Source organism: Dermacentor albipictus, chromosome 10 (genome assembly GCF_038994185.2).
Source record: "Dermacentor albipictus isolate Rhodes 1998 colony chromosome 10, USDA_Dalb.pri_finalv2, whole genome shotgun sequence".
Classification (NCBI taxonomy): domain Eukaryota; kingdom Metazoa; phylum Arthropoda; class Arachnida; order Ixodida; family Ixodidae; genus Dermacentor; species Dermacentor albipictus.
Genome location: NC_091830.1, coordinates 31,715,067 through 31,738,781, shown reverse-complemented (window position 1 = coordinate 31,738,781; position 23,715 = coordinate 31,715,067). Strand labels below are relative to the sequence as shown.

The 23,715-nt window shown below is 47.7% G+C and overlaps 1 protein-coding gene across 1 annotated transcript in view; it reads left to right on the top strand.

Annotated features, from left to right (window-relative positions):
• The window catches only part of LOC139050374 (uncharacterized), a 53,852-nt gene extending 38,216 nt beyond the window's left edge, over positions 1 to 15,636 (top strand). The window contains exons 3-5 of the mRNA XM_070526629.1: positions 13,444 to 13,509; positions 14,150 to 14,239; positions 15,127 to 15,636. Of these exons, the coding sequence (XP_070382730.1) occupies positions 13,444 to 13,509; positions 14,150 to 14,239; positions 15,127 to 15,240 (270 nt within the window). The 3' untranslated portion in view covers positions 15,241 to 15,636. The remainder of the gene's footprint in view (positions 1 to 13,443; positions 13,510 to 14,149; positions 14,240 to 15,126) is intronic.
• Positions 15,637 to 23,715: the final 8,079 nt, after the last annotated feature.

Below are 23,715 nucleotides of genomic sequence, written 5' to 3'. Positions count from 1 at the left end.
GACTCATGATGTATGTGGTATACCTACGCAGTACGAGCACGTACGCGTGTCTACAAGTGTGCAGGATCGATGTATCACACCTGAACATTCAAAGCTTTACGAAACATATATATCCAATATCACTAGCTCCATGCAGTGCACCGAAAGATATATGTCACGTAAGCTGCCACAAATCACGAATAGAGGTCAATTCGGAGTACGGGTGGACCCCTTGCTTTGAGGTGCATAAAGTTGAGTAAGAAATGTGCAATGCGGGAAACCATAGAACATAATTTATTCCATCAATATACACTCATCTCATCGTCGGAAAAGAAAACCGCACGTTAACTGTTATGATACTCGTCCAGGGTTCGGCCGCTAGTTACGTATGCTGCATCCCACAACACGTCATCGTCCAAGGCATTTGTTATGCAGGATTATAGGCATCGGGAAATGACCGGCACGCACTGGGCACTCGAGGTGCACGCCAGCTACCAGTGCAGCTCAGTGTAGGCGTACTGGCGTGACTGCCGGCCATTCATTCGTTTCGATGATTAGTTCGATCGCATCAATGGCAGCGCATTTTTGTTTCTTTCTCGCCGGGGTTCCCAAACTGTGGTGGCCGACGAAAGCTCTGTTCCGGGCCACCGATTTGCCACACGGCTATAGGCGTTCTCGTGCTCAGTGCTCGTGCATAAGTTCCACCACAGAGTCTTCAAGTTCAGCACGAACGGTGGTGCATGGTCGCGGAACGAAGTTTTCAGCGAACGTCAACAGTTGCACCGACGGGGGTTGTTTCATCGTGTCACTTTCTGTTCGAGGAAACCAAACGATGCTACGCCACCGTGCTTCCCGTTCGCTTCCACGCACTCTGTCGCTTCTAGACAACTGCAAGGGTCCAGGCTAACGCAAAAGCCCGGGCCCGCGAACAGGCCTTCAGGCCGGGCTCGGGCCGCGTAATCATGTTTTGACGTGGGCCCGGGCTAGGACCAAGGGGCTTCTGCTGCGGGCTTAAGTCAGGCCTGTAATTGGCCCGGTTACGGTATTTACACCATAATTATTAGAAAAATCACCGCCCTTACAGAATTTTGGTTGAGTTGCGTCTATTCGCGAATACAAAAAGGTGGAGCACGCAGGCCTTGTGCAGGGCAGCAGAGGTACACACTACAGGGGGTGTATCCAGTAAGAGTCCGCCTGGTGGACTGTCCACTTCGGCCACTGCTGATTGGATGATGCTGTACCAGAGAGGAGGAGACGAGCGGCCCTAGCCAATCAGCGGCGGCCAAAAAGGAGAGCCCACTAGGTGGACTCTTACAGAATACGCCCCCTGATCAGTGGGCGTAGAGGCGCCCCTCGGTATATCTGGCAGAACGGTGACAGTTTCTACCAGCGGCCACGTACACCCCACTTTGTCTTCGCTACACTGAGACACCCTCGTGCGCTAGCGTAGTACTATTGTCCCTAGTAGTACTCATATATTTAAGAACTCGGATTCCTCGAAGTGAGCTTTGCGCTCACACGAATGGCGTACGACACGACGTTCGAATGCAAGTGGCACCATGATATCGACAGCGGCTCAGCCTGTGAACAAGGGGGAACCCATCAGGGGGGCGAGGAGTGGTGGTGAAGGACGAAATTCAAGAGTGGCAAGACGTGATGGTCGGAACAAGATGTGGATGAGTTTGAGAGATATCTCCATTTCGATGGTGCTGAAGAGATGGGACACCTGCTTGAATAAGCGCAAAGCTTGCAAAGGAATTCCCTAGACTGTCTTCAGTTTTCGAACGTATTCTTCGCATAGCAGCCACAAGTACAAGCCGTGAAGTTAATGGCAGTGCAGCTGGTCATATTTTTCGACGAGCGAAATACCTGCTCAAAGCAGACGTCGTCGGACAATCTTTTGTCTCTGCAAAAAGAAAATGTCCAGACTTTTGTCAAGCAGTGGGTGATTTGCCGTCTTGCATTACCTGTAAACATATTAAGATAAAACAAAAGCCAAGTTTAAACATGTTTAGAACGATGAAATAATTCCTAAACGTGGGAGTAAATAAATTCCGGAATATACCTTCACAAAGTAATTTGCGTGCTAAGGCATAGTGCGACGCACTAATGGTTTTCATTTATTTTCTTCATTCTTGGTTCAAGCAAATTAAATATTGCGGCATAGCTTATCACATAATTAGTCCGACATAGGTCACTTCAAACTTTCTGGTGTTCTTAGATAAGGACTTGAAAGCAACACAGATGCTGCAAAATCTTGCACCATTTGTGGCAGCGGAAGACGAGTACAATATAGAACGCAGAAACATTTATTCCCGCAATGTATTTTTGTTTTCAGCTAAGTTCTAATAGTTTCAATGAAGTGGTACTCATCTTCATTGCCTTGTATTCGTTCTTTTTTCTGGCACTACGCGGTTTCGCGTGGAATCAATGTGAACGAAGTATGACATCTTACACTAATGCACTGAAAAGAATTAAACTACGTTGTCTACGCTGTACATGCACTGTGCTAACACTCCGAAAATAAAAGTAAACAGGTGAGAATTTCGCTCGTATTACAAAATACGCGAATTTGAATTGCTCACTGAAGAATGGACGGCATTAGAATGAAGCCGAATAAAGCAACAAGAATTCCTCGTTTCATATGACAATGTGGTCGCACATGAGCGTTACCCTTTTGTGCCATCTGGTTGTAAATAATATAGCTAGAACAGCTTGTAGCAGCACGTGTAGTGTCAGCCAGCAGACAAGTGCCTTTAACTTAAATATTTCCACCAGTTCTGTTCACTTGTATTCAAGGATTGCACGTACGTATCAAGAGGTATTGAATATTCAAAGATTAGATAAAATGCCTCGCGATCTGTACAAAAAAAAGGCCATCTATGACTTCGCTATATATCACCGTACAAGTGTAGGACGGACGTTCAGGCATAATACGTAATAACACATGAGCACAATGAACTTCTCCTGGATGTATTCCTCTTCTTTCTCTCTGACTTGTTCATTTGTCTGAAAAAATATCCCGTGAGAAACCGGGCACCAGTCAAATCTCTATGCAGCTGGTCTCTTCGCAAGAACTGAAAATTGAACCACGCTTAATTTAAGCTCAGAAACTAGACAGTTTTAGTTTAGCGTACGCAACTATACCGTACGCTATACGCTATAAAATAGCGTACGCTAAGCAGCGCACGTTTTCTACAATTTTAGTTGGCCGACGATATCTTCGGATCTCCGAGGCCATATTCCGTCGTTGCGGCTATTTCGCGCCTGTAGCGATAGGTGGCGCTGACATCTTGAACGTTTCTTTTGTTAGGCTTTGACTCGTTCGAAACGAGAAGCGATCTCGAAAACACCACGAAGTTATCCATAATACTCTGTCGTCGAAGCGGCCTGAGACTAAGCGAAAGCCGTTTACACAGTCATTTGCTACGAACGAAGTGCATTTTACAAAAGCAACGCCAAATTCAATTCGAAGCGGGCAGCCGGGATCGCCGCCATGTTTCCCGCAAACTCCGCAAACCCCGCAAAAACGCTAACGCTAACTCGTTTGCGTTGCGTACGCCCGCTATACCCGCTATTTCGTTTAGCGTACAGCGCATGCGCAGTGACGACCCGCTATTTTTTAGCGTACGTAATGGAATAGCGTACGCTATACTAAAACTGTCTACTAACTCGCCGAACCGGGCCGGACTCAATCAGGGCGGTCCAAGAACTTTAAAGCCAGGTTTTAAAGTACTGGGCCGGGCTCGGCTGGGCCAGCGCAATGGCACTTTCCGGCTCGGGCTGGACCAGAAGAACTTGGCCGTGCAGTGCTCCGACCGCATCGTCTTTGAATGCAGCGCACAAGTCAAGTTGAAGCGTGCCAATTTCGCACCTCCGAGACAGCAGTAACGCACGTTTGCACATCGTATGCGAAGTACGCGCGTCCACAACAGCAACAATAAAAATGGCAGCGCTTTCTCAACTTTTTTTTTGCTTGTTTGTTTGTTTCATTGTCCCATAGTGGCCGACAACAAGTGAAATTGAGCCAAAGACCGCTGTTTAAAGCAAGAAGGCATTCTTGCACCTATTTCTTTTAAACTCGATCTGTGTTTACAACCAGAAAAGTGAGCCAGAAGGATAGCTCCGCATCTGATCGCTATCCGCTCGACGCCGACTGGATGGAAGCCTCCGGGAAGGATTAGTACAGTGGGCGAGCCCTCGTCCACCATTCTTTAGAACATGCGGGCGGTGCTCGCAACTGAGTGGCGGAAATGAGCTCCTATAGACTTCGATGAAATGCGCCTAGTTAGGGAGGTGGATTACAGTGTATTGTTATTGAACTATAGTTTACTCTGGACAACTCGTACCGTCTTGTTATACGATACCAGTTATATGGACACTCCATGCGTATTACTGCTGTCGCCGTCGTCGCCGCCGTGAGATTCCGTATAAAGTCCAAGGGCGATAATAGCTTCCCGCGCCGTGTGATGTGTGCGAAGCGTGTGAGGGTGAGCCAGCAATCGCGGCTCAATCTCGCACACGCTAGCGAGGAAAGCGGGAAGGAAGCGCGCCGTCTTCCGTTGGGCGCAAGGATTCGAGGGGAGGGGAGGGAGGGGTGTGCGTTATGCTCCAGGCGGCCCGGGTGGCCGCCCTCGCCGCTGTATCTTGAAAGCCATCAGGGACAGAGTCCGCCGCGCGCGGCGTTTTTGCGGCTAAGTTCCCATTGATGCGAAACGCAGCACGAAGGTCAATTCGCTCGCTGTTGCTGCCGCGCTTCCTCGTGCACTCCAGCATTTTGTCAGCGAGTTTCGGCGGTCATCGAGTGAGATGTGTTCACGTTTGCTTGTTAATTTAGTTAGTATTCCCATGTTTACAAGTTTATACGGCCGATAAACCTACTATACTTACTTCATACAGCTATCTGTCCACCAATTTGCTATCGCAATCGATGCTTCGCATTTAGGGCGAAATGGCAACCTTTTCTTCCTTTCTTTCTTTCTTTCTTTCTTTCTTTCTTTCGAAGTAAACTGCACAGCCACATTTGTCCGCATGGAGGTCGCCATTGAAGAAACGGGCAAGATGATTTCACACACTGTTCCAATAAAAAATGTGTAACGTAACCATGAGCAACAGTTCATCGGCCTGCCGACACCGACCCTCAAGCTGCGCTCCACTCATATGGCTCGAAGTTTCCGCTTTCACGGCCGGTTCTGTCTTCTTCGAACATGACGACCAGCATGCACCACCGAAGTTTGTTTGAAAAAGCTGGTACACATTCTACTCCTGCAGTGGTATCGCTTTCCTGTGATGGACGGTGGAGGACGACATCGTCGTGTACGCAAAGGTACAGCCGAAGGTCCTGGAAGAATGCGTCGCCCAGGACCCACCGACCATGGAGTCCTTGACGAAACCTTGTCACAGTGACTGCGTTCCAACGCGCCTGGAGGCCGTTCGAATGTACGCATGCGAGATACGCCAGATGAAGAACGCGGTCAATGACGTACGGAACTAGCCTTTAGTGATAAACCGCGTCTTTTTATCCAGTTGGTTCTCTGCACCGCTGTGCACGACTTTTGCATAGACCGGCTAGGCGGCCGAGATCACTACGGCAATTGGTTCTACGCGGTGTACGCGAGGCACAAGTTCGTCTCCATTACGTTTAATTCCCCGCCAGTCCCCGTCGAACATGGTTGGTGAGGAATGGGGCATCTTTTTGCCAAATTTCAGGCAAGCAACATAAGGCAAATGTAATTCCTCACTAACGTATGTGATGCCGATTCCTGAAACTTCAGTGATGTTTCAGGAATCGACGTCACACACGTCATCACGTCACATCCATGATAAGTCACGGCACACAATGCATCTAAAGTTCAGTCACAACATATTCATTACTGCAGGCTCGGGCATTGCTTCTGTTCGTTGTCTATAATAAGTACGCAGCTCAATCTTACCTAGGTACTGCCACTTCAATTTTTTTATTTCCTGAATAGGCGAAATAAAAGCCGCCGCCAAATGAGCTAGTTCCCAAACACAACCGCAAAGCGCAATCTGCGGGTGCTACCGATGCAGTGGTTGGCGCTATAATATTTGCTATATATTCAGTAGAATGGCTTGTTGCGCTAAACTTTGAGGTGATGTATATCGTCGAGGTAAATGCGCAGCCCACTTGATAATTCAATCTGTACCGACGTCCACGTTCCCTCTAAGTCGAGTTTTACACGTCAAGATGTTGCTGCTACAGATTCATGTACATGTGATACGCTCCTGCTGATGTCGTTGTGAGTTCGTCAATTATTCACGAGCGCTCTTTTTTATGCAAAAAAAAACTTACCAACACCTGTTCCGGTACTTTCTTTCATCGATTCATATGGGGCAATCAGTATGCAACCAAAATCACGCACTCGCGTGAACGCGCGCCGCAAAACCGGATTGCCACCTGGAAAAGCCAACGGTCAATAATACTTCGCATGTAGCGAATATGTCAGGAGTGTCACGCGCTATAATCTGAATACGCGCCGGTGCGTGGTTGGTTCACTCGATGTTTCTCTGGAAGTGGTATGGGAAACGCGTGCTCAAGTGACCGAATGACGGTGAGTCATGACGCTGCGCTTTGAAACTTTCGAGATCTTAGGCCTAACACGGTCCAGGCAAACCTTCGCTGCAGCAACGTATGTTACTCAAACTCGAGATTCTTCAAATATTAGGTATACTGGAAGGTGGTGGGGAAGTATAGACCAATATAAAAAGAGTCATCATGCTAAAAAAATAAATACAGAGCACTGCCGAGTCCGTTTGTGAGAGCAGGTGTGATTGCCGCATTTATCTCTATAAAGACCTTTGAGAGTTTGTCGTTCTCTCAATGGACAGCACCGCAGTACTTCCTCAGGTTGTCGATTACAAGTTATAAGTATGTGGATATAACGTCTTGGCAAGACGACTCGCCTTCGTCGGCGACTTGCCATCGGCTTTTTCGTTCAGACGATGTCTTCTCGAAACGTTGGCGCCAGGCTTATGTCGCTTCTTCGGTTGCTGTTGATCATATTCGAGTCTTCATCTAAACCTTTCTCTTGTATGGATTAAGTACACAAAATGACTCCAACTTGAAAGGAACACAGTGCTCAGAGAACAAAGGCAGTACCTATAGAACTACTTCTGCGGGAATAATTAAGTCCTTAATTGTCTCACACTTAAGTGGCTACAGAGAGTTATTGTACACACCAACGTAGTAAGAGCGCATGTTCTTGTCTACGAGCAGCGTAAATCAGCCACCTCGAAGCATTTATCTCAAACATCTATACAGAAAAAATAACTTGAAGGAGGGCTCTTTCATTGTCCGCCTCTGACCGTACTCCGCGCTGAACTGGTGCTGAACGGAATGATTAACGACGCACAATGGGCGAGCCCCCCTGATCTCTTTTCATGGAAGAAGCAGCCGGCACTCTATGATTATTGGCTGACACGAGCCCTGGCATTTGCTGCCGTACCTGGTTGACGAAACGAAGCATGCTACATGTGTTGTCGCCATTGCCCTGGTTCTCTCCCGACGTGATATCTCTTTTCCCAAGGAACATCCAGAGCTACACGCCTCCTCGCGGAGGCTGCCGGCGAAGAAGCGGGAGAGAATATTCCATCGACTGTTCCCGTCAAAGGTGCAGAGCGTAGGCGTGAGCCGAGGCTCGGCGACCGGCCAACACCGACCGTCAAGCTGTGCTTCACTCATGGCTCGAGGCTTCCGCTTTCACGGCCGGCTCTGTCGTATGTGCGGATGCTTCTTCATACGCAACCTCTTCAAAGCTCACGACCAGCATTCACCACCCAAGGTTATTTGGAAGAGCTGGTACACGTCGTACTCGTGCTGCTGCATCGCCTTCGTGTGCTGGACGGTGGTGGACGACATCGTCCACGACGGCTTCCGGTTGGCCAGGAGCCGCTACATCCTCGACAGCTCTCTGCGCATGGTCGGCAACGCCGTCGCCCTCGTCAGGATCATCGTCAACCTGGCGTGCCTCTTTCGTGGGTCCTCTGACGTCATCGGCTTCTACGCGCGCGCCTCCGCCTTCGAGAAGCGCATCGGGTTGCCTTCATGCGAGTGCTGCGCGCCGCGACGGTACTTCTGGTCTGACGCGCGGCGGACGTGTCTCTGCGTCATCTACTGTACGGCGTCGGCCATGGAAGCGCTCTTGGTGCCCAGCACGATCGAGTCGACCCTCAGTAACGCAGTCGACAGCAGCTGGACGCGGCCGTACCTCTGGGTCAAGTTTATGGTCGCTTCCGTCTTCTACTACTCCTACGATAACGTCCACACCGCGATGCTGCGTTCTTCCTGTCAAGTACTTGTCGAGTACACGGAGGTCCAGCTGAAGGTGCTGGAAGAATGCGTCGCCTGGGGACACATCGACCAGTCCTTGACGCCTTGTCAAGGTTGCGACGTTCCGACGCGCCTCGAAACCGTTCGGATGAACTTGTGCGAGATACAGCAGCTGAAGAACGCGGTCAACGACGTATGGAACTGGCCTCTGGTGATTAACGGCGTCTTTGTCCTGCTGCTTCTGTGCACCGCGGTGTACGACCTCTGCACGGATGGACTGGGCGGCCGAGAAAATTACGGGAGTTGGTTCTACGCGGCCTACACTACGTACGAGTTCGTCTCGCTTACTTTTATCAGCCAGTCCCTGTCGAACATGGTGAGTCTGGAGTAGGGCAAAATTTTTCCATGTTCCTGGTAAAGAGCACTGGATGAAGTACTAAACGCTTTTTACGTTTTTTTTTGTTGTTGTTGTTAAGAGTACTGAGATACTGTAGCAGCCTGAGCGTGCCTGAAATAATTCATTGTAACAGTTCTTCTGCAGCTAGTTTCGGTGTTGTTTCCCAGGAGGTTACTATGTCATGACGTCATGACGCGGATTGTGATCACGTGGGATTAGGACGTTGAGACGTTTTTGCGCTCGCTCCAGGTCGCTCCGTCGCTTCCTGTGCTGCTACTGGCTGTGAGGGTCGTCCTAGCCGCATAGCACATGACCGAGTGAGTCGGAGTGGGTGTAAAAACATAGCGGTATATCCTTCTCCCACGGCATTGTGATGATGATGATGATGATGATGATGGCAACATTATTGCACCGCCGGATAAGGAGGCCCCTACTCCCCGTCCCCGGCACACAGGCCTTGGGGATGGGGGCCGGAACCTCCGCGATTAGAAGCAAGCGAAGAGGCCTTGACTCTTCACGGCTTCTTCCGCCAGGCGGATGGCGTGTTGCTGTGGAGTAGGGTCCTCGCTCCGCAGCAGGGCTTCCCAGGCCTCTCTACAATTTATGTTTGCTTTAGCCCCTGGTGAGCTAGCGCATTCCCAGATTATGTGATCGAGGGTCAACTCTCGCCCCACAGTGTCTGCACTTATCGGTTTCTCTGTCATGCATAACATGGTATGCCCAGACCGAGTTTACGAAGTTCCCAGCTTGCAGGCGCCGCCATGCGACTGCCTCTCTATTGTTTAGTCTCTTATCCGGTGGTGGCACCAGTCTCCTGCGTAGCCGATAATTTTCGACAATCTCCGTATAATTTTGCAGACGCTCGTCCATGTTCCGGCAGTCGGGCGGTTCCACAACCACCCGGAAGTAGAGAGCTCGGGCTAAGCTAACTCGTGGGCCGCCTCGTTGCCAGGAACGGACGTGTGTGCAGGGGTCCAAATTAGGCTAATTTTTCTGTTCAGCCGTCTACTGGCCAGAACCCTCGCCGCTTCCGGCGAGATCCTGCCCTTTCCAAAATTCTAGATGGCCGTTTTGCTATCGCTCATTATGAAATTTGCTTCCGTTCCCACGCAAGCGAGCGCTATCGCAACTTCTTCAGCCGTTTCCGAGTTGCGGCTTCTAATGGTGGCGGCCGATACGGGGGTACCTCGGCCGTCGACCACCGAGGCGACCGCCGCACCCGACTTGCCACTTGCCGCGTCCACGTACGCAACCGACTTGCTGTTCATTGAATCAAAGCGTTTGATTAGTGCTTCTGCTCTTTTTTCCCTCCTCTCCGTGTTGAATATGGGATACATGTTACGAGGGAGGGGGGGAATGATTATATTTTCTCGGCAGTCCAGCGGGATGTTTGTCTTGCCTCGTAGTCCCCTGTCTGTTTGCAGGCCTACCACATCGAGGATAGCTCTGCCCGTGGTCGTTCGGCTTAATCTTTCAAGCTGCGAAATTCTGACAGCTTCCGCTATTTCGTCCCAGGTATTGTGCACTCCCATAGAGAGGAGCTTTTCTATGGGGGTGGTAATTGGTAAGCCTAAGGCCCTCTTTATGCACCGTCGAATGAGCGAGTCGAGTTTCCTCCTCTCCTCTGACCTGATGTTTAAGAAAGGCGTGGCATAGCACACGCGGCTTATTACGTATGCTTAGGTTAGTTTAAGCAAGCTTCTTTCCTTCAGGCCTCGTCCTTTCAGCGCGACCCTTCTGAATATGCCAAGTGCTTGCGTGGCAAAGCCCTCTAGATTTTTGATTGTCCCATCATTATATCCGTTTTCCTGTATGAAAAGTCCTAGGATTCTGATTTGGTTAACCTTTGGGACTGGTTTCCCCTCTATTTTAATGTCAAATTCCCAGCTACGCTTGCACCGGGGCGACTTTGGGTTGTAGACGAATAACTCCGATTTTTGCGGTGAGCACGACAGACCCCTACCGGCAGCATAGTGCACGACAGTATCCGCCGCCTCCTGCAGGCACTCCTCGATGCTCGCATCGCTCCCCTGGTTGGTCCAGAGGGTGATGTCATCCGCATAAATACTGAAATTTAGCCCCTGTATGTTTCTCAGAGCTTCGGGGAGGCCCCTCATCACCACGTTGAAGAGGAACGGGGAAAGAAACGAGCCCTGCGGCGTGCCCCTTCTTCCTAATTTCAGTGTTGGAGATTCAATATCTTGGAACTTCATGCAGGCAATTCTGTCTGACAGAAAGTCATTTACATAGTCGAATGTTCGCGCGCCTACCCCGATTTCTTGGAGACCGTGGAGTATCGCTTCGTGTTTAACATTATCAAAAGCCTTTGTCAAGTCCAGGCGGAGGATTACCTTAGCGTCTCTAGAACGTGAGTCGATTATGTCATGTTTTAGTCGGAGCATCACGTCCTGCGTACACAAGCCCGGTCGGAAGCCGATGATCTCGTGCGGCCACAGGTCGTTCGGCTCCATAAAGTGCGTCAGTCTGGTCTGGACTACGCGCTTCATCAATTTCCCCATGCATGAGGTTAGGGAAATGGGTCACGAAACAGCAAACTCCTGGGAAACAAAACCGAAACTATCTGTAGAACAGCTATTAAATTATTTAGGGTGCTGTGAGGCTTGCCAGTATTTTTTCTGGGATTTATAGGTCCAGGACCTTCATTGATTGAAATAAAATTGACAGTCAAAAATATCATGCCAGTATTTTACGCATTTAGCCGTTGAGTGAGAAGGCCTTTGAACCGCAGTATCAGACCCCTTGTACCAGCGTCAACCTGTGAGCACAATCGGTACGATTTTACGTCTTCTGATATTTTGGTTTGGCTAAGGAAACTTGGCTCTGACCATAACGAACACGAGAAGCCGTGTAAGTGGACGTGCATTTCCTGCATCTAATCGTTGCTTAATCTTTAAAAAAATGGTTTCGCAAATTCTTAATAAAAACTAACTTACTTGAAAAGCGGTTATTTTCCCGAGTTTTCTTAAGCGCTCTGGATAATATTGCTGGGCAGCGCAGTGTAACATATTTCGAAAATGTTGCGAAAGGAATAAGCAAGGCGGAAAATCTGACAGTGTGCACACAATTCACAGAGACAAGTCTTGTCTTGTCTTGTCTTGTCTTGTGTTCTCGACAGTGGCGCGTACCCACTATGGGGGATTGGCCAAGAAGCAGGCGGTTTTCCGTAAGGTTAGAAGTAGAGAGAAATTCTATACTATACTATACTATACTATACTATACTATACTATACTATACTATACTATACTATACTATACTATACTATACTACAAATTCTATACTATATAATATATATACATTCTATACTATATATAAATTCTATACTAGATTTGTATAGTGGAGCGTGGGACGATAGTACTGTAAATTGGAAGAGTAATTAAATATTGTACAGAGACAAGTCCACAGCAAGCCAGCCACTGCAACGTCGTCTTCTTCAGCCCAAAGCTCGTGCTACTCTTGTATAATGTTGTGCGTAGCAGTGTAACAATATACTACGAGTATAATATCCTTCCAAAGGTTATAGTCGAGTACTTGTCCGACTTCTGGTGATTTAAAAGCGTATAGAAAAAAATACTGGCGCTACGCGAGTCACGGCTAAATGAGTATACCGTTATTCCCACGAATCTCTGCTGCGCAAATCAAGTTGGCGCGCACTAACACGAAGAAACCTAGCTTCCAAGACTATTAATTGGACCAGTACCATTCACTCAACCCACCGAAGTTCTTAGAGTGTCAGGCTTTCATTGTGAGCCACTCCTAACCCTTTTCCACGCCCATCTCACAAAGCTGCGTGCCACATATCTTCGTGGATTTATTCTCCAGACATGACTTGAGGAAGCATTCCCCTTTTACGTCCGCTGTTATCACTACACTTGACCTGCGTAGCTCCGCCATCCTTACCCCTATTAGATAGCACAGTTGGCAAATCTCGTGATCATATCACAGTAATGAGATGGAAAGCTGGGCGAGGTGGTTTGGATAAATAATTGTAAATGGAGAAAAGCACAAATGACGATGAACGAGACTCAAAATTTTGAAAAAAAGACAATATATTAACCTTTTGTCAAACATTCAGAAAATTTAATTTTCAATGAAATCACATATTTAATTACAAGCTGTTGTCACGTGTTATAGCTTTTTTTAATTTTTTGCCGGGTGTAAGCACTGCCTCAAGACCACCGGAAGAAAGAACTATGCAAGATAACCAAGATAAAGATCTGAGATTGGCGTAATTTCCTAGCCCCTATTTTTTTTTAAGAAATTAATTTCACTCTTGTGTAATGCAGAGGATGTGGGTGTGACTCCCATGAGCGGCAGGTTACTTTTTTTTCATACAGTGTCTTTTCAATTTACCCAACCATTTGAACATTTCCATTAAAACAACAAATGTTTTTCCCTGTGGCTTTCCCTGACTTCCTTAACCGTTGGCGTTACATGGCTGTGACCAACAAAAGTCGGGCCCCTAGGTTCCCCTGCTCCTTGCTCACTCTTCTAGAGTGAAACAGAAAGAACACTGATACAAAGATCTGATAGGCACTGCATCTGTGAATGTCCAAGCAACCGCTCTCATGAACTCATCAATATTCTTCATTGAGACCATTGTTTCTTTGAGCACAGGAAAATAGGCGCATTTATGACAATGAATTGTTAGGCTGTAAGTCTGGTTGCGTTCATCGTCCGTATTGTTCTGTGCCAGTTAATTATATAAATACCACAGCTGTTGTCCCTATCGCACCGAAAAAATCTTGAACTATCCCAGGGAAAGAAGATCCAAGACGCATGCAAGGTCACTCGCGGTGTGGACAACGACCGCTACAGACACCAGGTAAGTATAACATCGCCCCGAGGTAGCAAGTGGGTCATTATATGTAGGAATGAGGGAGCTGAACCGCTGACCGTAAAGCATCTTCAAAGAGCAGAGTGCAGTTGAACATCGCCTGTCTACTTTGCTTGCTGTATAGGAGTTGGGCCGTTTTCTTTTTCCTGCTTTAGCATATACCCGTATATTTTCCCAACAAAGTTCGAATGCTGAAATGTACGCTAACGCAACCTCGATTCATTTAAACATACATCCGGCTAAGAGATGCCCATAATAATATTAAACCTACCAATATTTCCTGCTTGTCACTGAACCAATAGAACGTTTTCGAATTGCTAAGAAAGATGTCTGAAGCATTTCTCTCGTCACGCATTACAAGACACAACTCTTAGAATCGCCGTACAACCGGCTTAGTCCCTAACACAACGATTCTTACCGCGGCATGCACATTTGTCGGGGAGTTTTCCTTGCAATAAAGAAAACGCTAATGCGAAAAGCCATGGCTACCGGCTGTTTCGATTCAGAGCGGCGCTACTGTGAGCACACATTCCCCGCAATAACTCAGGAAGTTTAAGCAAACTAGCGAATAGAAAGATGTGCTCTATAGCTCCTGATAATCGAAACATTTTTGTTTATTTGATCGTAGATGCAGTGCCTTCGTGACTGCGTTGACTCAAAAGATCTAAGCCTTAGAGGAGGCGACTTCTTCAAGCTCAAGGTGTCTCTGCTCGTATCGGTAAGAGACTGCGCCTATTTCTACCTGCAGTCTATAGTCCGTACTTGAGACGCACATCCGAATATATACCCCAGCGTTTTCCACGTCACTGCTCCTTGATATAGAGAGCTCCGCCTCGGGACTAACTCCAATTTCCATATTCGAATGCACGAAGAAGGCGGAAATGCGTTTCTGAGACAACTGCTGGACCGACTCAAATAAGGTTCACTGCATTTCAGAGGCAGGAACAAATTCTAGTGACTGCATGAAGCAGAGTTTCCGTTTAGAACGTCGTACGTTTTACTAGAAAATGCCAGAAATCGGGAAGGTTTAAACAAACTGAAGCAAGAAGTTCACAAATCTATAATTCTGCAACAGCCATCGCAGTTCTATGAACTGCATCTGCTGGAGCATATAAGCGGACAGAGTAAGTATATAAGATTACAGATTACGTGAAGATGTCACAATGCTCAGGAGGGTTTTGCAAAAGTCCCACTCACGGATTAGTGGCGTATACTTGAAAGCTCTGTATAATATATCAGTTTCATCGCCTTTAGATGTCTCAGTTAGTGCAGTACCCAGAATTATGAAAACGTTGTTTACTGCTGAGTTACATGGCCAAAAACTTGCCATGCTTTTCTTGCAATATTTTTACAATTCTCGAATAAATACATGACATTATAAATAGAATATATGCTTGCTAGAGTCGTGAGATATTAACTACTTCTTTTAAACGCGACAAACTTCGTCAAATTCGCAGCACTGGTTCCCGAGCGAAACGATATCACCATTCCCATGTATTTAGGTAGGAGCTCACGATGTAAAGCTTCCTCTTGAATTCGGTGTTGGCTGCCGATTTCTTTTAAGTCATGGTGCCTTCAACTGAGACTCCATTTTTCCGTTGACAGATGGCGGCTGCGATCATCACGTACACGGTGATACTCTTGCAGACAGGCCGGATTTCGTCGAGAGCAGCGAAGCGGAAACCTATCCGGATCACCGCTCCAAATAATACGGCATAGCGGAGCACTCAAGAGAGTTTGAACATGACCTCCGAGTTCGCTCCGTCTCAGTATCCACGACCTTACCTAAGACGTTTACCGGAATGCCGGCAGGTGTAGAGGCGAGCAGCAGTGACGGTGGCGACACCATGTGTCTTTAACTAAAGCCCCCTGAACATGGCCTCTGAGATCAGGTGGCGCGCACTGTCGCCGCGCGCCGCCAGGTCTCGGAGGACATATTAAGAACTTTTAGTGTAATTATCGACTCCATTTCGCTTATTTGCTGGCTTAAAACGTGTCGGCAGCGACTTGTTCTTCATAACCAGGACATTTCCTTCTAAAGTGAAGCTTCCTTTGTCTGTCAGTTGTCACTTTGTCAGTTGTCACTATGGCGGACGTCACTACTGGCACGGCTGTTCCCGCATGCGCCTCCCGGTATTCTCACGTACGCGTGAGCGACTACGTCGTTAAGAGGAAGCCCGTTACTACACCAATAAAAATAAACATTCAGTGCACAGCTCTCGATCGGTGCGGCGCCCTTGGATTGAGTTCATAATCATCATCATCACCAACATTATCAGCCTGTTTTATGTCCACTGCAGGACGAAGGCATCTCCCTCAGATCTCCAATTACACCTGTCCTGCGCCAATCGATTCCAACTTCCGCCCGCGAATTTTCTAATTTCATCACTCCACCTAGTCGTCTGTCGTCCTCGATTTAAAGAGCTCATTCGGCCGGCATAATTTTTTTCCCACCGATTGCTCCACTTCCAGCGAGCGACGACACATTTGTGCCGAATTCCTTGAGGAATGTCAACAGCCAGTAGGATTACACAGCTAGAGGGCTCGTAGCTTCCACAGATCCAAGTGGAAGCTCAACAGGAACAGGGATTGGTGAAACTAATGGCTCCTTGGACTTGTCGTTTTTGCACAGCTGCGGAAAACATAGGCTGCGAGCTACTCACAGATGAAAGCCAACCCACCAGACAGGGCAACAGCGTAAGCGTGGACACGTGTCCCGACCTAACCTTTGTCAGGGGCGCTAAGCAAGTCGAATGGGAGAACTTGCAAGAAAACCTCGGCAGCGACCACTACATCATCAGGGTCAGCACAGAGGCAGAAATCACCAGGAGGAAGATTGGCAAGGCAAGTCTAACAGACTGGGATGCCTTTAGAGTCCACTGTAAACAGCTAAAAGGGGACATAACCTCGGCAGAGGATTGGAGCCATCAACTCAGACAAATAAGAGATCTCTACACAAAAGAAGTGGAACGAACAGAACAAGCACCAGAAGTGGACAAACGACTCCTCAGGTTATGGGAGGCACGACGAGGCCTAACCAAGCGGTGGAAGCGTCAGAAGCTAAATAGAAAGCTTAAGAAGAAAATTGCCGAAATAACTCAGCAAGCAGAGGAGTATGCAACGCAGCTGGCAAGGCAGGGGTGGCAGCAGTTTAGTACCTCACTGAATGGCACCCTAAGCACAGCCAGAACATGGCATATCCTCAGAACACTCATGGATCCGAGCAAGAGCAAGGCGGAAAGCAGCAAATCCATTCAGAGGTTAATCCACCAGTATGAAGCAACAGAAGAACAACTGCTCCAAGCAGTACGGGAAAAATGCTACGGAAAGATCTCGATAGAAGGCTACCGAGGCGACTACCAGGGTGACGAAAACTCAACTACGGACCGACCCATCACAAGAGAAGAGGTCGTCGAGGCTGTAAGGGCTGCAACAAAGAACACAGCAGTAGGGGCGGACAAAATCCGAAACTCGCTCATTCGAAACCTCAGCGACGAAGCAATTGATCAGCTCACCCTCTACCTCAACAAACTATGGGAGGATGGCAAAGTACCAGCGGAGTGGAAACACGCCGTTGTGGTGATGATTCCCAAACCTGGCAAAAAACTCCAAATTGAAAATCTCAGACCAATTTCGCTTACATCATGCCTAGGCAAGCTGTACGAAAGAATAGTGACCCGAAGAATCCAAACGCATCTTGAAGACGGAGGATGGTACCCCAACACCATGTTCGGCTTCAGGGCAAACTTGTCTACCCAAGATATCTTGCTACAGCTAAAAGAAGAGGTACTCGAGACAATGCCGAAACACGGGGAAAACGTGGTCATGGCCATCGACATTAAGGGAGCCTTTGACAACGTCTCCCACGCCGCCATTATGGAGGGGATTAACACCACTAATTGCGGGAAGAAAGTCCATGACTATATCAGAAGCTTCCTAACCGACAGAACAGCGACAGTAGGCCTAGGAGACCTACGGAGTGACGCCTTTCAAACGCCATGCAAGGGCACTCCGCAGGGCTCAGTAATCTCGCCAGTACTCTTCAACATAGCGATGGTCAACCTTACCAAGAAACTTAGCAAGATCCAAGGAATCAGTCACGCAATGTACGCGGACGACATAACGATCTGGACTACTCAAGGCTCACTAGGGGATAAACAAGAGGCGCTACAAGAAGCTGCCACCTGCATCGAAGAATACACAAAGCAAAGAGGCCTCAGATGCTCCACGGAGAAATCTGAACTCCTCAGGGTGGGCAGACACCCCACTGATGCCCCGCTCGAAGTAAGGCTAGAAGGACAGAACATCCCGGAACAAAAGATGATTAGAATCCTCGGCATGTGGTTGCAAGGAAGCTGGAAATGCAGCCACACAATTTGCCTGCTAAACAAAGCAGCAGGACAGGTGGGCCGAATGATTAGCAGAGTGGCACACAAGCGATATGGCATGAAAGAGGAGGACACACTCAGGTTGGTCAACAGCCTGATAGTCAGCCGGGTCACATACTCACTGCCGTACCATGCAATCACCAAAACCGAAAAAGAGCAAGTGGAGACCATCCTCCGGAAAGCGTATAAAACAGCTCTCCACCTCCCAAGGAACACATCCAACGACAAACTCATGCAACTTGGAATCAGCAACACTTTTGAAGAACTAAGGGAATGCCAGCTCAACGCACAAGTACGAAGACTCAGCAATACAACGACGGGAAGGGCGCTCCTGACAAAGCTAGGTCGGGAAGTAGAAAAATCACAAAGTAGCAGGGCCACAATACCAGACCCACTAAGAAAGAAACTACGCATACAACCTATCCCTCGCAACATGGACCCAAACCTCCATGCGAGTAGGAGACAGGCTAGGGCAGAGTTTTACGAAAAGACGATGGGACATCGGGACAATACAGTCTATACCGATGCGTCCCTATACTCACACGCACACAAAAACAACGCGGCAGCGGTAGTAGTAAATAATCAAGGAGAATTAATCACAGAACTCACGGCCGAGGTGGCTAACATAACCGAGGCAGAGGAAATTGCTGTCGCACTGGCAGCGGAAGAAGGTTATAGAACAGGAATATCGCTCAATATTCTAACAGATTCACAAGAGGCGTGCCGGAGCTATATAAGAGGCAGAATAAGTAACACGGCGCTCAAGATCCTCAGCAGAGTTCCAATCGCTGAGGGACAACCCACACATAGCATTATCTGGATACCAAGCCACGCAGGGATCAGGGGCAACGAAGGGGCGGACTGCCTAGCTCGAGGGATGACCAGCCGAGCAGGAACGTCAACCGCCCCAGAGGGGCCACAGATCAACTGCGGGAACAGCTATTCAGAGCTATTAAACCTCTATAAGGGTCTAAGATATCAATATCCGCCACCACATAAAGCATTAACAAAGGAGGAGGCCGCAGGATGGCGGAGACTGCAAACGGGCACCTTTCCAAACTTACACCTACTAAGTAAGATGTTCCCCACGCAGTATAGCGCAACCTGTCCGTGGTGTGGAGCTAAGCCAACATTATACCACATTACATGGGAGTGTACAAGAAACCAGCCATTCCACAAACACAAAACACCAAGTGCGGAGCAATGGGAGAGCTGGCTCACCAGCCGCGAGCTAGAGACTCAAAGAGCTCTAATAGCGCACGCGTGCGAGGCGGCCCGGCTCAGTGGAGCCCTGGACTAGGGGCCCATCCATGGCTGAAGAGGACTCAAGCTTCTAGAATGAAGACTTCGGCCTCGACCCGCTAAAACCTTTAAAGAGTGAATAAAGTTTTCCATTCCATTCCAGAGCAGTATTAGCTAAATACTTCCTTCCAGATGTACTTAGCTAATAACAGGGCCCATCGGCACTCGCGGCTTCAATATAATCACGAGGACAGCTCATGTATCGTTGCTGTCTTGAATGAATTAATTAATGGGTTTTTAAGTGCCAAAACCCCGATTTGATTATGAGGCACGCCATAGTGGGGCACTCCGCATTAATTTTGACCACCAGGGGATCTTTAACGCACCCGCAATGCACTGGACACGGGCATGTTTTGCATTTCGCCCCCATCGAAATGAGGCCGCCACAGCTGGGATTTGGTCCCGCGAACTCGTGCTTACCATTGCCGCTTAGGCACCGAGGCGGGTCGTCGCTGTCTTACCGATATATTTTGCCACAGCTCTCTGAAGCGATCAGTCAACGATAATGCAAGATAAATGGCCTCGCTTAAGAAGCAACGTTAGAAGGACCATCCAATAACGGAGCTCGAAGCTCCATTAGTGGGTGTATCGACTTTTTTTTTCGTGTCCTTACTTTTTCCGAACTCCTTCTTTTTTTTTGTATTGGATTAAGTTCATTTGATTTGTAGTACGCTTGTGTAAGTCGTGGTTCTTTCGCTTTGATCGAAGAACAGACAAAATTTACGTCACTCTGTTAAGCTCATCGCCGACAGCACAGCCGAGAGGTGGCCTTTGCAAAGATGCATTTTGTTACTCAAAAGCAGGGGCGCCCAAGTTTAAGGTCTTGGGGAATCCCACCTGCCTTCCCAGAGTTGCCACGATGGTCACTGCCACGATGGTTTTTCTCGCGAAGATTACAGAAGTGCGGATGGGGGAGAGCAAATTCAAAGTCAATTGTAAAAATCCACCGAAAAGGGGATGGGGTCGGATTTGTTTTAGCTGCTCGCCGAGCCCAATTGGGAACGCTTGCTCTAGACTGTAGAGGTTGTGGAGAGCTGTATGTCAACCCTACAAAGCGTCACAGATGAGCCTTATATGTTTTTTTAGTTGCTCTAAATATTTTAAAATCATATGTGGCACAACTCTAAGCCATCAATCAAATTACTAGATGAGGCCTACATTGCTTCCACGAACTATGAAATGCATGATTGAATAAACAACAAAATTATACTAATAAGTTTTTAGAAAATTATTTACAGCACATATTGCAATTTACAAATTTTAGGTAGCAAGTTTGCAAGACATATCGACTTGAAACAAATTCTGAGGATGACACCACTTCCGAGATATGCGCCTTCAAGCCTGCGATGAAAAGTGCGCTATTATTCTACTTATTTTTTAAATAAAACACTGTATTACGCATTGAAGCACAAAAGCAACTGGAGCATAGCGTGTTTCGTGGCACACTTTGAAAATTATGATCTCAAAACTGGTGCCATCCTGACAATTCATTCCAAGTGGATACGCCTTTGGATTTACAGTTACAATATTCAAGTGGTAAATTGCCATATATGCCATTAAGTAAATGATATGAAAAATAATCAGTGCACATATGGTAACTTTTCAATGAAATATTTTGATTTCTCGTAGCAATAATGGCTGCCTCATCGACTAATTTTGTCCAAGGGCTATGATTGTGCTATTTGCCACAGGCGATATTTTTTTAAAGTTTGTGCAGTTAAACGAAACGCCTGGACTCTGCATAGAGCGCAGAGATCCCCGTATAGAGCACCTGTTTACTCACATTTCCAAAGAAATAGAGGGTAAGCTTTTTAACAAATAAGCAAATATTTTATTGGTGTTTGTGTAGTCAACTACGTGCTGCTTTGGATGGGTGAGGGAGATTAAAAGGTACTAAAGGAGAGAGAGTGTGGAAAGATAAGAAAGAATGAGGAGGCATGAAAAAGTTGGGCTTCGCATTTACATGAGCCTCGAGTTAATAAATAAAAATCAGCCATCCTAATGTGTATAAAGCATTTTCTAGGGCACCGATAATACCATTCCCTGTTTACCTAAGTGGCGAGGCTATCATATACCAGAGGTCTCAGCGCTTCTTAGGTGAGATCATTGACAGGGACCTTTCATAAAGCCCCTACTGCATCTACGTAAAGCGGGGACTAATTTCGTTTGTACATATATAATGAAGTTCCTGTGCGGAAAAACTTGGGGCGCGTCCGTACGGTCCAGCTGCACAGAGCACTGTTTCTGGGCTTTCTGCCGTACAGCTTGCCGGCTTTAGCGAACACATGTAAAACAAATATTGGTACCCTCGAATGTTTGCGAGGCCAGTCTCTACACATGTTTTGGACTACCAAGATGCGCCTCGACTCACGAAACAATCATGATTGCTGGAGACTACTTGATTCCAACATACATCACAGTTGACAACCTCGGAGCACACATTCGGCATCTGTGTCGCTAACTTAGTCACTATATCGCTGCTTTGCCGGGGCAAAGAACTCAAGCCCCATTCTCCAAACTTGTTGTGACACGTCAAGGCTGCCTTCCGACCGGCTTTACAGCAGCAGCAAGGCTACTGTTATCCCTGTGGCGCTTACGACAACCACAAGCACACCTCACAATTCCACGAATTACGAAGAAGAGCTGTCATTCCACAGCGGCTCTACGACATCTGACATTGTCGTTACTGAACGAGGCTTAAGAACAAAAAACATACAGTTGCACAAATGGATCTGTCTCAGCCAACAGCTTCAAAGGCGCTGTTATCATCCCGGCCTTACAAGTCGCAATGAAGTTCAAAGTGTCCCACATAAATGACCTCTACGGCAACAGAACTTTCCGCCCTCATATTACATAACATTACATTAATTACATCGCAAAAATAAAATCTCGAAAGTAGGCCGTTCTTCGTGGCTCAAAGGCAGTGTTTCGGGGTGTGCAGTCATCCTTACGATGCGAGACCCATAAACAACTGGCGTTTGGAAAGAGAGAGGTTCTCCATCGCGCCCTTATAAACGGACATGACATTATCTTCCAATGGCATCCGGGGCACTGTGGCATCGTCGGTAATGACCTTGCCGATGATGCCGCCCGGTCAGCCCATAAAGAATACCTCACATTTCATATACCCTCGTCGAGGACAGACGCTGCGTCCGGTCTTCGTTTACTTGCTCAAACCAAGACTGAAACTTCGTGGAACACCCCGGTTTTCTCGGTCTTCACCGGCTGGATCCTACGCTGAACCTGCAGATTCAATCGCACTTGCCCTGCCCTGATGCAACTTTACTGTGCCGTCTCTGGTTAGGGGTGGCTGTTACGAAAGCCTACCCATTCCTTATGGGAATGTCCAACGCACCTATCTGGGACTCATGCAACTATGAATATAGGATAGAGCACGTGTCGTCTTTTTGTAATCTTTATGACATGAACGCGACGTTCTTCAAAGTGCGTTCTCGGCTTCCTTCCTTCTTTTCCTCCTCCTCCAAGGCTTCTCAGGCAAGTCAACATCCCGAAGGTAAGCAAATGGGAACTTTAAAGCCTAACGCTACCAAGCCGACAAGGCATTGGGCCTAAAGTGTTTCTCAGCGTTAGCGGTGTCAAACAAATTGAACTATGTTGAACTTTCGTAAAATGTTCTTACATCTCCGTAGGCTGAACATTTAAATAACGATACACTTTAAAGCAAATTTTGTCTAAGGCACGTGCTTGTGCTACATGTATGGTCAACAGAGATATACAGGGAGGCAAATACGCTCATTATACGGGTGCCTCAAAAGGACAATATCCATTTTTAAAGAGAAGAGGACATTAAAGTCTACACGCAGCTCGTTTGCGACACCGCACCCGAACGCGCATCGGTTGATCACACGAAAGCACGATATGCTCGTTAGGCCCCGTCGATGATGTTACCTCTGCAGTCGATCAGTCAATCGATAGGAGTTTCGCTCTTCGCGACAAGCGCGGTACAATGCCGCCGATCCACGATGCCGACCCTGGGCGCATCATTTTCGAGAGCGCTTCGAATGTATTACTACCGAGTAAGTACCCAGCTGACAACCTACCTAATTACAATAACAGACTCAGGCCGAGTAGCGCACCGAAGGATATAGGGAGACCAGGATATAAGCGCTCGATATGCGAAGCTGAAAAGAAAAATACAGAAACGGTTCGTGCACGTTCAATTTTAGGAAGCCTATACACACGCCTCACTCAGTGACCCTCCATATCCAGCGGACTATCTCGGCTCTGTAAAACGCTCCATTTCCATGCAACACGAAAATTCCTTTTTTTTTTCTCTTCTCCTTCGCGTGCCATTAGAATAATGGTGCGGCCTTGGCGTGTTCGATAAGTCGTTCGGGCACACAGTAACCGCCTCCTTCTTCAATTGGCCTCCGGGTCTTTTAAGGGTCCACCCAACGACTCCAAGTGTCACGCGTGCACGTGTGGTTGCGATGACCAACACTCGGTGTACAAGCCGATCGATGTATACGTGTAAACCGACCGA